The sequence below is a fragment of the Coregonus lavaretus genome (assembly GCF_964263955.1).
Source record: "Coregonus lavaretus genome assembly, chromosome: 23".
Classification (NCBI taxonomy): domain Eukaryota; kingdom Metazoa; phylum Chordata; class Actinopteri; order Salmoniformes; family Salmonidae; genus Coregonus; species Coregonus lavaretus.
In genome coordinates this window covers 8,704,585-8,719,889 of record NC_140010.1, presented here as the reverse complement: position 1 = coordinate 8,719,889, position 15,305 = coordinate 8,704,585, and the positions used below count along the sequence as shown (strand labels likewise).

The 15,305-nt window shown below is 44.1% G+C and overlaps 1 protein-coding gene across 1 annotated transcript in view; it reads left to right on the top strand.

Moving 5' to 3' along the window:
• The window catches only part of LOC311098856 (receptor-type tyrosine-protein phosphatase S-like), a gene marked incomplete at both ends in the record, with an annotated part of 115,535 nt that overhangs the window by 26,118 nt on the left and 74,112 nt on the right, over positions 1-15,305 (top strand). Inside the window, 1 exon segment of the mRNA XM_084139421.1 lies at positions 3,833-4,021. Coding sequence (XP_083995547.1) covers positions 3,833-4,021 — 189 coding nt within the window.

Sequence of the window (15,305 nt, the reverse complement as noted above, 5' to 3'; positions counted from 1 at the left end):
TCTCTCTCTTTCTCCATCCCTCTCTCTCTCTCCTGGGAGGATGACAGAGGAAACAGATGTATGAGCCATGCATATATTTCTCCTCAGGGGGCCTTGCATTCCGGCCTGGCTCTCTTGCCTTCCGACCTCTCTCTCTCCCTCCTTTCTCTTTCTCCCTCCTGTCGATGGAGGTATCGCTGGCGTCCATTCAACCAGGTCATTAGCATTGATCACATAAGCCCCCCACCCCCCACCACATACACACTGATGGGTGTCCTCTGGACAGCTGGCCAGGATGTTGTCAAAACCCAGGCAATGGGGGTGACAGGGCTTCTGACCTGGAAATTATTTTGACTGCGTCTATTTCCTTGAGTCTTGCCTCTTCCCGTCCTGTCTCCTTTCCTTTCCTCGTCTTCCACCCCCCCCCCCCCCCCCCCCCCCCCCCCATTCTCCTGTTCCTCCCTTCCCCCTCTCTTACCTCACACCTGCCATCATCTCCTCTCTGCATCTTACTATGTTCACCTCCTCGTCTTCTTTCCTCCTGAGTGGGTGTTATCTGACAGGCTGTCTGCAGCCTACCTCTGAGGAGTCCGTTCTCTGCTGCTCTCCTCTCTCTGTACTGAAACTGAAGACAGATGTTACAGCCCGTCACACTACTGACTGGGTGGCAGGGGGAACCATGGCGATAAGAAATAACAACTACACAGGAATACTTTTTATTTTGTTTGGCCTTCTTTAGTATTAAATCAGACTTGTTTTGCCCATAGTTACATTTGTTAGAAACAGTAGTTAGAAACTCTGTTGTGGCGTATATGATTGAACTGAACACAGTTCAGTGGGTTTTGATCTAATTGACACTCAATTGCTTGTCATGGTGACAAATGTTCTATCCCAGGAGGGAACGGAAAATGGGACAGTACCCAGCGTGTGTGTGTGTGTGCGTTTGTGTAATTGTATGCGCATGTGTGTGCGTGTGTGGAGGAGAGGGGTGTCAGGTGGGGGAGAGAAAGGAGGAGGGGGAAGAAAGTAACAAGGGAGGACTGATGGAAGAAAGATTATGTGACTGGCCATCTGGACCGCAGTCAGAGAGAAGCTTAAGCCCTTTCACCAGAGAAAGTGTGTGTATGTGTGTGTGTGTGGTGTGTGGTGTGTGGTGTGTGTGTGTGTGTGGTGTGTGTATGTGTGTGTGTGTGTGTGTGTGTGTCTGTCTGTCTGTCTGTGCGTATGTGCGTATGTGCGCACGCGCTGTGTCTGTACAGGTATCTGTGTATTTCTCCCCATCCCCAGGTAGAATTAGCATAAACACACACATACACAATAACATGAAGCCCCAACGCAGTCGGACACATTCACAGACGTCCTTCCTCCTAATCGTTTGTACACTTTAACAATTAGCCTGCTAACAAGTTGTTACTACGCCATGCCCCTCCCCTCTATCTGACTGCCTAATTGAGTCAACTGTATCTGAGGAGAAACCCTGTGCATAGTTACTATGACAACACGACACGGAGGAACCCAGAGGATACCAGTGTGTTCTGTTCACCTCACAGTTACACCTGACTGTCTTCATCTCAGTGACCCCTTCATTATGGAGCTGACACTACTACCTCCTACCTACCCAAGCCTCTGGGAAAAGACGGGAGGAGGGGATAGCCCACTGTCTGTAAAAGTCTGGATGTAATAAGTCGAGATATATGCCACTTAGTAGACACTTTTTTCCAATGTGACTAACAGTAGATTTTACTGTAGGATGTACAGTGGGGAGAACAAGTATTTGATATACTGCCGATTTTGCAGGTTTTCCTACTTACAAAGCATGTAGAGGTCTGTAATTTTTATCATATGTACACTTCAACTGTGAGAGACGGAATCTAAAACAAAAATTCAGAAAATCACATTGTATGATTTTTAAGTAATTCATTTGCATTTTATTGTATGACATAAGTATTTGATACATCAGAAAAGCAGAACTTAATATTTGGTACAGAAACCTTTGTTTGCAATTACAGATATCATACGTTTCCTGTAGGTCTTGACCAGGTTTGCACACACTGTAGCAGGGATTTTGGCCCACTCCTCCATACAGACCTTCTCCAGATCCTTCAGGTTTCGGAGCTGTCGCTGGGCAATACGGACTTTCAGCTCCTTCCAAAGATTTTCTATTGGGTTCAGGTCTGGAGACTGGCTAGGCCACTCCAGGACCTTGAGATGCTTCTTACGGAGCCACTCCTTAGTTGCCCTGGCTGTGTGTTTTGGGTCGTTGTCATGCTGGAAGACCCAGCCACGACCCATCTTCAATGCTCTTACTGAGGGAAGGAGGTTGTTGGCCAAGATCTCGCGATACATGGCCTCATCCATCCTCCCCTCAATACGGTGCAGTCGTCCTGTCCCCTTTGCAGAAAAGCATCCCCAAAGAATGATGTTTCCACCTCCATGCTTCACGGTTGGGATGGTGTTCTTGGGGTTATACTCATCCTTCTTCTTCCTCCAAACACGGCGAGTGGTTTAGACCAAAAATATATATTTTTGTCTCATCAGACCACATGACCTTCTCCCATTCCTCCTCTGGATCATCCAGATGGTCATTGGCAAACTTCAGACGGGCCTGGACATGCGCTGGCTTGAGCAGGGGGACCTTGCGTGCGCTGCAGGATTTTAATCCATGACGGCGTAGTGTGTTACTACGCTCTCTTCAGGTCATTGACCAGGTCCTGCCGTGTAGTTCTGGGCTGATCCCTCACCTTTCTCATGATCATTGATGCCCCACGAGGTGAGATCTTGCATGGAGCCCCAGACTGAGGGTGATTGACCGTCATCTTGAACTTCTTCCATTTTCTAATAATTGCGCCAACAGTTGTTGCCTTCTCACCAAGCTGCTTGCCTATTGTCCTGTAGCCCATCCCAGCCTTGTGTAGGTCTACAATTTTATCCCTGATGTCCTTACACAGCTCTCTAGTCTTGGCCATTGTGGAGAGGTTGGAGTCTGTTTGATTGAGTGTGTGGACAGGTGTCTTTTATACAGGTAACGAGTTCAAACAGGTGCAGTTAATACAGGTAATGAGTGGAGAACAGGAGGGCTTCTTAAAGAAAAACTAACAGGTCTGTGAGAGCCGGAATTCTTACTGGTTGGTAGGTGATCAAATACTTATGTCATGCAATAAAATGCAAATTAATTACTTAAAAATCATACAATGTGATTTTCTGGATTTTTGTTTTAGATTCCTTCTCTCACAGTTGAAGTGTACCTATGATAAAAATTACAGCCCTCTACATGCTTTGTAAGTAGGAAAACCGGCAAAATCGGCAGTGTATCAAATACTTGTTCTCCCCACTGTATATGACCTTGGCCTTGGCCAACTGAGGAATATGTGTGTCAACAGGCCATGTTGGAGCCTAGCAGAAGTGACCTGTGTTAACACAATGAGCTGGCCAGGCTCCAGGCTTAGTGACTGAAGGAAGGCTTACTGGATCACTTGTTTGTTTGCTAACACAGTTGACCTAATCTAGTGGCCACTGGCCAGCTACGCTAGCGAAGAGAGATAATTCATCAAGAGGGATTGTAGTTTGAAGTGTGATTGGGCCACTAGCCACCCTAGACCCTAGATGTGGTGTGTGAGAGTGGACTCCAGATGTTATGGAGAGAGTAAATGGCATGCAAGGATTACTTTTACAGCTTTGAACCAAGGCATCTATACTCCATGTTGGCACCAAACATCAAACATTCCATGACAACAGACATTCTAAATCACATTTTCTGTGGAACTGTCTTCAGAGACTAATGGAAATTCTTTGCTATTTTAAATGATTTGAATAACAACTTATAACATACACCCCCCCCCCCCCCCCCCTCCAGAGGACCTGTTGCCGTTTGGTTTCCCCAGCATTGACATGGGTCCTCAGCTGAAGGTGGTGGAGAGGACCAGGACTGCCACCATGCTTTGTGCTGCCAGCGGCATCCCTGACCCAGAGATCTCCTGGTTCAAAGACTTCCTCCCTATAGAACCCAGCTCCAGCCAGGGACGCATTAAACAGCTGCGCTCAGGTAAGACAATTGGGAATGAGAGAGAGAGAGCGAGAGAGAGAGAGAGAAAAACTATACATACCTCGGCCTAAACATCAATGCCACAGGTAACTTCCACAAAGCTTTGAACGATCTGAGAGACAAGGCAAGAAGGGCCTTCTATGCCAACAAAGGAACATAACATTTGACATACCAATTAGGATCTGGCTAAAAATACTTGAATCAGTTATTGAATCCATTGCCCTTTATGGTTGTGAGGTCTGGGGTCCGCTCACCAACCAAGAATTCACAAAATGGGACAAACACCAAATTGAGACTGCATGCAGAATTCTGCAAAAATATCCTCTGTACAACGTAAAACACCAAATAATCCATGCAGAGCAGAATTAGGCCGATACCCGCTAATTATCAAAATCCAGAAAAGAGCCGTTAAATTCTACAACCACCCAAAAGGAAGCGATTCCAAAACCTTCCATAACAAAGCCATCACTTGCAGAGAGATGAACATGGAGAATGGTCCCCTAAGCAAGCTGGTCCTGGGGCTTTGTTGACAAACACAAACAGACCCCACAGAGCCCTAGAACAGCAACACAATTAGACCCAACCAAATCATGAGAAAACAAAAAGATAATTACTTGACACATTGGAAAGAATTAACAAAGAAATTGGCCCTAAACAGACAGTACACAGTGGCAGAATACCTGACAACTATGACTGACCCAAAATAAAGGAAAGCTTTGACTATGTACAGACTCAGTGAGCATAGCCTTGCTATTGAGAAAGGTCGCCGTAGGCTGACCTGGCTCTCAAGAGAAGACAGGCTATGTGCACACTGCACACAAAATGAGGTGGAAACTGAGCTGCACTTCCTAACCTCCTGCCAAATGTATGATCATATTAGAGACATATATTTCCCTCAGATTACACAGACCTACAAAGAATTCGAGAAACAAACACAATTTTGATAAACTCCCATATCTACTGGGTGAAATACCACAGTGTGCCATCACAGCAGCAAGATTTGTGACCTGTTGCCACAAGAAAAGGGCAACCATTGAAGAACAAACACCATTGTAAATACAACCCATATTTATTTATTTTCCCTTTTGTACTTTATCTATTTGCACATCGCTACAACACTGTATATAGACATAATATGACATTTGAAATGTCTTTATTATTTTGGAGCTTGTGTGAGTGTAATATTTACTGTTCACTTTTTATAGTTTATTTCACTTTTGTTTATCCATTTCACTTGCTTTGGCAATGTAAACATATATTTCCAATGCCAATAAAGCCCCTTGAATTGAATTGAGAGAAGAGAAGAGAAGAGAAGAGAGCGAGAGAGAGAGAGAGAGAGAGAGAGAGAGAGAGAGAGAGAGAGAGAGAGAGAGAGAGAGAGAGAGAGAGAGAGAGAGAGAGAGAGAGAGAGAGAGAGAGAGAGAACGAGAACAACTCTTGATGGACGTCTAGTTTAGCCTACAGCACAAGCAGTAGATCTGAACTAATGTCCTTGAAGCCCTCTTCCAGTTCAAATTAGTTTATTTCTTCTATGTTTCTGGAGAGAGCAGAGCCCGTATCCACAAAGCATCTCAGAGTAGGAATACTGCTCTAGGATCTGTCCATAACATTTTATTAATTACGATCTAAAATGCAAAACTGATCCTAGATCAGCACTCCTACTCTAAGATGCTTTGTCAATATGGGCCCAGGCTTATTGTCTGGGCATGTCTGACTCAGCATCCATCAGATAGGAGGGTGACAGGACAAGAAAAGGACTCTTGAGTTACATTCACATTGTCTGAGTTCCCCTGTCCTGACGTCTCTGTGTCAGGCTCAGTACTGTGTGTTATGACAGGTCCGTCTCTCTGTCATATTTTTCTCTTTCCATCGTGAGGTTTTGTGTTTGTCTTGTGTTTTCATCTACAAGTGGATTATGTGGTTTGAATAATCCTCATATTTTATTTAATTTTTTTATTTTACCTTTATTTTACTAGGCAAGTCAGTTAAGAACAAATTATTATTTACAATGACGGCCTACACCGGCCAAACCCGGACGACGCTGGGCCAATTGTGCGCTGCCCTATGGGACTCCCAATTACGGCCGGTTGTGATACAGCCTGGAATCTAACCAGGGGGTCTGTAGTGACGCCTCAAGCACTGAGATGCAGTGCCTTAGACCGCTGCGCCACTCGGGAGCCCAATGTGTGCAGATGTATATAAACATATACACAGAAACATACAGTACGTGAACAATTGAAAATGACAAATCTAACACTCTTGATATAAGGAACACATTAGAATGAACTTGAATGTCCCTGATGGGAAAATTGTCTTTCCAATTGTATGGCCAAATTGTTAGCTGCATAACTCACATGATATCACACTACACAAAAAACAAGATTGGAGTGCAAAGCCACATGGAGAACATGTATCTAAACAAAACTACTGTTTTCTTTTCTTTTTGTTCCTCTCTATAATCTTCAACAGCCTTTGGTAAGTATTACTCTAACCCTAGCCATGCCAAAACCCTTAGGCTATGTCCATAAGACTGCAGTCACTACACCATTAAAGCAGTGTTCCCCAAATGGTGGTTCAGGACCCATTGGTGTCCCACAGCAAGTTCCTTTTGGTTTGGGTCACAGTTAAGGACTGGACTGTGACTAGAAACATGATTTTGTTTATTTGGTGGGTCACAAGAATGCTCAAAAGGCCTTAAGTGGGTCACAAGGCATTAAATTCCCTTTAAGATACTGAGTGAGTCCCTCTACAGCTCCTTTCTGTCCAGCTGGTCCCTCTCCTCGCTAGGCTCAGAGTATGTCTCCACACACGCGCACGGACGCACACACATGCACACACACACACACACACACACACACACACGTGCACGGATACACACACATGCACACGCACACAAAAACACACACATCCATCCATCATCTCCCTGAAGGGGGTATAGTGATGCATATGGTCCAAGGGTCATAGTCTTCATACCTCAAAAGTGGCGTCTATTTTCTACAGCCATCTGTTGTGTAGATCCTTCCAGCTATATGCATTAGCAGAATTCTGTAGGCCAATCCTCCTCATTAATTTGGGTTTGAGGCTTCCAGAATTAACCCTAATGTATAACGTGGGATTCACATAACAGATGGTGTGCAATATGGACTCAGTTTGACATTACACCACTTTGACATGTGAAATTGCCTGACAAATGTTGGGTTTGGGTTAACTATCCCTTGGGTTAGTGATGATGGACTGACATCCCGCCAATTAGATTTTGGGCGGGGGAGGGGGACACTAAAAGCATATGATCAACTCCATAAAATCTGGACTCCACCCCCCACTAGATCAGGAGCAGGTCTTTGAACCAAGCAGCTTAGTTTAGTGAACACGTGGAATAGTGAAATAATCTCATTCAGGGCCAGTCAGTCATTCACAACTGTCTGAGTGGCTGATTTTCCTTTTTTCCCCACCCTGGTTTCCTATATACCTTACCATTGTCGACCACTCCAATTGGTGTATGTGTGTGTGTTTGTGTGTGTATCCATCTGTGTGTGTCTGCGTTAATGAGTGTGTGTGTCTGCGTTTCATGATGTGTTGTCTCAAGGAGAGTGTGTTTTAATGCTATATCTTTCTACCTCTCTTTACCTTCCCCACATGAAAAAAGACTACAGTTTACTATAGAATACTACAGTACTTACTGATTAGAATTCTGTAGTAAACTCTAGTATACTGTAGAATACTATACTACACACTGTAGTATCCCTCGATCAAGTCTAGTACTTACTATAGAATGTTGTAGTATACTGTAGAATACTATAGTAAACACTATAGTATTATCAGAAAAAAAGCACTGTAGTAAATACTACAGTATTGTCCGTAAAAACACTACAGTCCGCAAAAACACTACACTTTTTTTAACTATAGTAAATACTACAGTTTTATAATTTGCATATACCCTGCCCATTCCCCTCCCCCATATCCCAGTTTGTGCCAGCCATAAGTTAGAAATCTACATGCCAAGTATAGACCATATATTGTGTTCCATACAGGTTATATGTTCAGAACCCAGTCCTACCTACCTACAGGTTATGAAAAATCTTATATTTTAGCACTTCTCCAGTATGTTTCCTCAAGGAGAAATCCTCCACTTCTATGTAAAAGATTATCAAACAAAAACACTATAGTAGACACTGCAGTAATGTTTGCAAAAACACTACAGTAATTACTACAATATACTACAATCTGCAAAAACACTACATTAATTACTATAGTATATACTACAGTTTTCTTTTACTACAGTATTTATACTATAGTTATCAAATCAAATGTTATTGGTCGCGTACACATATTTTGCAGATGTTATCGCAGGTTCAGAGAAATGCTTGTGTTTCTAGCTCCAACCGTGCAGTAATACCTAACAATACAAAACAATACACACAAATCCCCAAAAAATTAAGATAGGAATTAAGAAATATCAGGACGAGCAATGTCAGAGTCCGGAATATACATATATGTAATACCCTTGTTAAAACCAAGTATAGAGTTTATACTTCTGACCCACTGGAATTGTGATACAGTGAATTATCCTCTGTAGCTGTAGCTCAGCTGGTAGAGCACGGCGCTTATAACGCCAAGGTAGTGGGTTCGATCCCCGGGACCACCCATACACAAAAAAAATAAAAATATGTATGCACGCATGACTGTAAGTCGCTTTGGATAAAAGCGTCTGCTAAATGGCATATTATATTATTATTATTATAATTATAAGTGAAATAATCTGTCTGTAAACAATTGTTGGAAAAACTACTTGTGTCATGCACAAAGTAGATGTCCTAACCGACTTGCCAAAATGATAGTTTGTTAACAAGAAATGTGTGGAGTGGTTAAAAAACGAGTATTAATGACTCCAACCTAAGTGTATGTAAACTTCTGACTTCAACTGTATATGTGACCGACCACCTCGATTCGGTTCGATTCGGTCCTATGTAGCAACATTTGAAATTGTGTTTTTTACACTGGATAAAAGTAGAGACTCAGAGCTAGAAAATGTTATATCATACACTGCAGTTGAGGAACAATAGGAAAGTAATTCTGCTTTGAAAGTTGATAAACTTGTAACCCCACTTTTGAGAAAATGGCCCGTGAATGTTTTGGTACACCTACTGGAGAGCTTTTCTTTGTCTACACCCATTCAGCATCGTTCACACCCTCTTAAGCCTTAGCCCCACCCATCACTTTAAGGCTTGAGGCCATGTGAGGCCATGTGCTAAACAGAGTGAATATGGTAGTGTAGTAAACAACCAAAGATTTCAAGACAAAAATTGGTGAAAGTAGTTGCAAAACGTAGTAGTAAAAATAAATGTTATCTAGTCCTTGGCCTATATCCTAATCTGACTTTGCTGCAGGTCATGTTGTTCTTCACATTACCGTCTCTGGTAAACACACACTATATCAAATAAAATCTACATTTATTTGTCACATGCACAGGATACAGAAGGTGTAAACATTACAGTGAAATGGTTAGTTACATAATGGAGTCTTTTGTTTAGACATTTAGCTAAAGCTAACCAACTAGGTCCAGTGTTAGCTAGCTAGCTAACATTAGGCTATAACTAGCAATGCAAATAGTTTCTGAGATACTAATAATATTACTACACAGATCATACACGTAACGTTAGCTAGCGATCCAGCCAGCTAATGTTAGCTAGCTAGCTGTACACTTTAACTTGCAATGAAAACTACTTTCTGACAAAATTAGAAACTTATAATATCTGAAAATGTAGCTAGACTCTTACCAGTATACATGGATGAACGCTTCTCCCTCTGTCATGGATGCCATGGTTGCCCATAGTTTGAAGATGTAATCCGGAGACAGGTGTTTTATACAACAGCCTCCTGTGTTCTATTTTCGACTCTCTCCTCATTTGGCAATCATCTCTCTGCTTCCACCGGGCATTCCACTGATTTCAAAACTCGGTCAACTTCTTCCGTTACAACAACACTGTTGATCGCTGTTTCATCCCCCATCACTGTCATTAGAAGACTCTACAATGTCTGGTTCAATGAAAATATTTTTAGCTAAATCAGGGATTTCCTCATCGTCTGATTCATTTTCAGAGTCAGAGAGAGTCAGCATGGCACGATCGTCCTCCAGAAAGTAGTTCATCACAACTTTTTCCCACTGATCTTTGTCGATAGCGCTATTAACTTTAGGGCAGCAATTCAACACACGTTTTCAGTTATGAAGGATATATATTTTTTAAAGACGCGGTAGAAGGATTATTCACACATACTGAGCAGCTCATGTTATAGACAGAAGCAGGCTACATGGCCTGACCAATCCGAACTCATCTCTCGGCATGTCCAGCCCATCCATTATCTCAGCATGGCTAGCGGGAAGGTTCCTGTATTTTCCCGTGGCTAAACCAACTAGGCTCGTAATACATTTTTTAAATTCATATTTACAGATGGCATACAAGTTTCATATGTCGTGACGTTACACTTACTTTAATGTATGACTGTTATTTATCGAATCACCTATCTATGTTTAATTGTCACTCGATTAAATTAATCATGTAACAATTAACTCATTAGGAATTTGGGGCACCACGGAATAAGTTGTTTAACAAGTTACCATCTCCCGAATTAAACTCTTAGAAGATATATATGTTATATATCGATAAGTCACTTATTAAATAATTACCTCTTATCAGTCTCATTCTAAACGTCGCATAATCCTTGAACCTGCAAGAACCCTAACCTTATTGATGAATCAGCAATACACAAATTGGCTTAATTATTTATTTATTTACTAACTAACTAAATAATAACACTATACAAACACACAGGTTATTGATTACTAACGTAATACAATGAAAACAGGTCCCTAGTGGACTGGACAAACATTAGCATGAATGCTTGGGTAGTGGAGGGGTCAGAATGGAAGGGAGAGACAGAGATTCAAACTATCGTAGCTACTTTGGAAACTACGCTCATAGTAATCATAATACTTATGCACCCTAATAATCACTCATTCGGATTAGAAATGCAACATGTATTTACGTGTTGCTGTCCTCGATAGTTGAGTTGATGATGTAGGACTCTGGTTTGCCCACCAGAGATCTCAATGTCCTTTAGTGAAAGTTCTCTAGACGACTAGGTCTGGTGCAGGCCAGCTTGTCACGCCCTGGCCTTGAGAGCCCGGTTGTCTTTAGTTGGTTTAGTCAGGGTGTGAATTTCTATGTGCATATCTATCTTCCTCGCACCAAACCAGTGGCGTGTGTCTCCAGTCCGGCACGGCCCGTACCTGCTCCCCGCACCAAACCAGTGGTGCGTGTCGCCAGCCCGGTACGCCCCGTATCTGCTCCCCGCACCCAACCAGTGGTGCGTTTATCCAGTCCAGTATGGCCCGTACCTGCTCCCCGCACCAAACCAATGGTGCGTGTCTCCAGTCCGGCACGACCCCGTGCCTGCTCCTCGCACCAGACCAGTGGTGCGTGTTCCCAGTCCAGCTCCGGTCAGCGGCTCCACTCCGGAGCCAGAGCAGTCCACTCCACCGGTGTCTAGTCCAGCTCTGGTCAGCGGCTCCACTCCGGAGCCAGAGCAGTCCGCTCCACCGGTGCCAAGTCCAGCTCCGGTCAGCGGCTCCACTCCGGAGCCAGAGCAGTCCGCTCCACCGGTGCCCAGTCCAGCTCCGGTCAGCGGCTCCACTCCGGAGCCAGAGCAGTCCGCTCCACCGGGGTCCAGTTCAGCTCCGGTCAGCGGCTTCACTCCAGGCCCAGACGTCAGCTCCTCTCCAGGTTCGGGGCCAACCACACCAGGGTCCAGACAGGGCTTGGTGCATCGTGGGAGGAAGGAGAGGGGAAGCATTGCGCCGAGGTCCAGACCAGACCAGGGGTGCAACAGGGAGGCAGAGAGGGAGAGGTCGTCACGCCCGGAGCCGGAGCCGCCTCCGAGGCTGAATGCCCACCCGGACCCTCCACTAATGAGTCAGGTTGGTGCGGCCGGAGCAGTCAGGTTGGTACTGTCACGCCCTGGCCTTGAGAGCCCGGTTGTCTTTAGTTGGTTTGGTCAGGGTGTGAATTTCTATGTGCATATCTAGTTTTGTATTTCTATGTTGGCCAGGTGTGGTTCCCAATCAGAGGCAGCTGTCTATCGTTGTCTCTGATTGGGGATCATACTTAGGCAGCCATGTTGCCTACCTTAGTTGTGGGATCTTGTTTGTGTTCCTGTTAGGCTTGTTGTGTGTATAGCCCATAGGACTTCACGTTTTCGTTGTTTTGTTATTTTGTCAAGTGTTTATTTGTCTTAATAAACATGTACGCATACCACACTGCACCTTGGTCTGACCCGTCTCTCAACGATCGTGACACAGCTGCAGACTGAAATGATAAGGTCTAGTGTATTGTCTTCTTTTTCACCTTGTGTAGAGGTTGAGAGTTTCCGATTTTCTCCATTTCAAACGTTTGGACTAACGTCTCACGTTTTCTGGTCTTTCTGAAATTCAACCATTTGCAACGTTTAGCTCACGCTTCACGTCTGCTGGTCTAAAGAGTTTCAACCATTTTAAGCCGTGGGGCTTGCTGGTCTGGTAGAAATTTAACCATTTGCAACGTTTAGCTCACGATATACATCTGCGGGTCTAATGTTTAAAAAATATTCAAGGCTTTTTATGCACTCGGGGTAAAAGGGCCGTTCAATCATGTTTGTGCTCATCTGGGCATGGCCACTGACTGAGAACAAATCAATATGGAAAACAATAATCTCATCTAGAATGCCAAAATCACATTGTTATTTTCACAAAAGTATTATTATACTTAATAATTTGTTTTATACAACAATTAGATGCAAACCTCATAACTGGGACGTGTACCCACCCAGAGATACAGTATGTTGTCTTTAATGACATCACAACATAGTAACGAATTTGACATGATTGTTCTTTAAGTCCCCACCAACCATTTCCCACGTACTTTTAAGTAGGAATATTGTTTCATTATCCACTTTTGTATGTTGGAGTTTTGGCAGGAAGACTTCCTTTGAAAACAAATGGGTCCTTTCTCCCAATACTTCATGGCAAGGAAGAGAAAGTCTGCAAGGTATTTACGACCGGTCATAAAACTGGCCCCCAGGAAAGGGAGTGTTCAAACATTTGCCTAGCCAGCATGTTTGAACCTCAACCCATGAGGACAAGTCATGACACATATTAAGGCACATGAAAGTTCACATGTTCCAGAAGATATTTCTGCCAAAAACGCATTTTGATAAAAAGAATAACAAAAACATTCAAATGCCTCTCCTGTGAAGTAGTGACCTGCGACATATGCCTAGCTTCTTGAAACAGTTCACATACTGTATGATGGTATGTATAGACAATATGGACAGTATATGAATAGAAAAGGTGTGTACAGCAATAGTTATATAGGATGAGCCTTGACTAGAATACATTATATACATATGAAGTGGGTAAAACATTATGTAAACATTATTAAAGTTTTCATTGACTATGTACATAGGGTAGCAGTCTCTAAGGTGCAGGGTTGAGTACCGGGTGGTACTAGCTAGTAACAGTGACTAAAGTTCAGGGCAGGGTACTGGGCGGAGGCCGGCTAGTGGTGACTATTTAACAGTCTGATGGCTTGGAGATAGAAGCTGTTTTTCAGTCTCTCTGTCCCAGCTTTGATTCACCAGTACGGTGACCGCCTTCTAGATGGTAGCGAGGTGAACATGCCGTGGCTCAGATGGCTGAGGTCCTTGATGATCTTCTTGGCCTTCACTGGGTGCTATAGATGTTCGGATGCTGATGCTTTAGGTTGACCGCACCACCCTCTGAAGAGCCCTGCAGCTGCGAATGGTGCATTTGCCGTACCAGGCGATGATACAGCCCGGCAGGATACTCTCAATGGTGAATCTGTAGAAGTTTGTGAGGGTCTTAGGGGCCAAGCTGAATTTCTTCAGCCTGAGGTTGAAGAGATGCTGTTGCGCCTTCTTCACCACACTGTGTGAATGGACCATTTCAGGTTGTCAATGATGTGCACACCTAGGAACTTGAAGCTTTTCACCCTCTCCACTGTGGCCCTGTTGAGGGAAAGGTTATTTTCCTGGCACCACTCCACAAGGGCCCTCACCTCCTCCCTGTAGGCGGTCTCGTCATTGTTGGTAATCAGGCCTACCACTGTTGTGTCGTCTGCCAACTTAATGATTGAGTTGGAGACGTACGTGGCCACACAGTCATGGGTGAACAGGGAGTACAGGAAGAAGTTAAGCATGCACCCTTATGGGGCCCCCATGTTGAGGATCAGCATAGCGGAGGTGTTATTGACTACCTTCACCACCTGAGGTCGGCCTGTCAGGAAGTCTAGGACCCACAGGGCGGGATTCAGACCCAGGGCCCTGAGCTTAGTGATGAGCTTGGAGGGCACTATGGTGTTGAAGGCTGAGCTGTAGTCAATGAACAGCATTCTTACATAGGTATTCCTCTTGTCCAGATAGGATAGGGCAGTGTGCAGTGCGATGGCGATTACATCATCCGTGGATCTGTTGGGGCGGTATGCAAATTGTAGTGGGTTGGGTAAGGTGGAGGTGATATGATCCTTAACTAGCCTCTCAAAGCACTTCATGTTGACAGAAGTGAGTGCTATGGGGCAATAGTCATTTAGTTCAGTTACCTTCGCTTTCTTGGGTACAGGAACAATGGTGAACATCTTGAAGCAAGTGGGGACAACAGACTGGAATAGGGAGAGATTTAATATGTCCGTAAACACTCCAGCCAGCTGGTCTGCACATACTCTGAGAATGAGGCTTGGGTTGCCGTCTACGCCGGCAGACTTGCGAGGGTTAATAAAGCAAATCTGAGGAAAACTCTACCGTAGTTTTATCAACACATCTCCTGCGCTACTCACTCATCGAGAACTCTTGACCATTGCTACTCCCCCTTCTGGGACGACTACAAGGCCCTCCCCCGCCCTCCCGTCTGCAAATCAGATCACGCCTCCATTCTGCTCCTCACATCCTATAAGCAGAAACTTAAACAGGAAGTACCCGTGGTAAGGACTGTTCAACGTTGGTCTGACCAATTGGAATCTATGCTTCAAGAGTGTTTTGATCACGTGGACAGGGATATGTTCCAGGTTGCCTCTGACGAATACACTGACTCGGTGACATAGTTCATCAAGATTTGCATAGAGGATGTTGTCCCACTGTGACAATTAAAACTTATCCAAACCAAAAAACTTGGATAAATGGCAGCATTCGCGCAAAACTGAAAGCGCAAACCACCGCATTTAACCACAGCATGGTGACC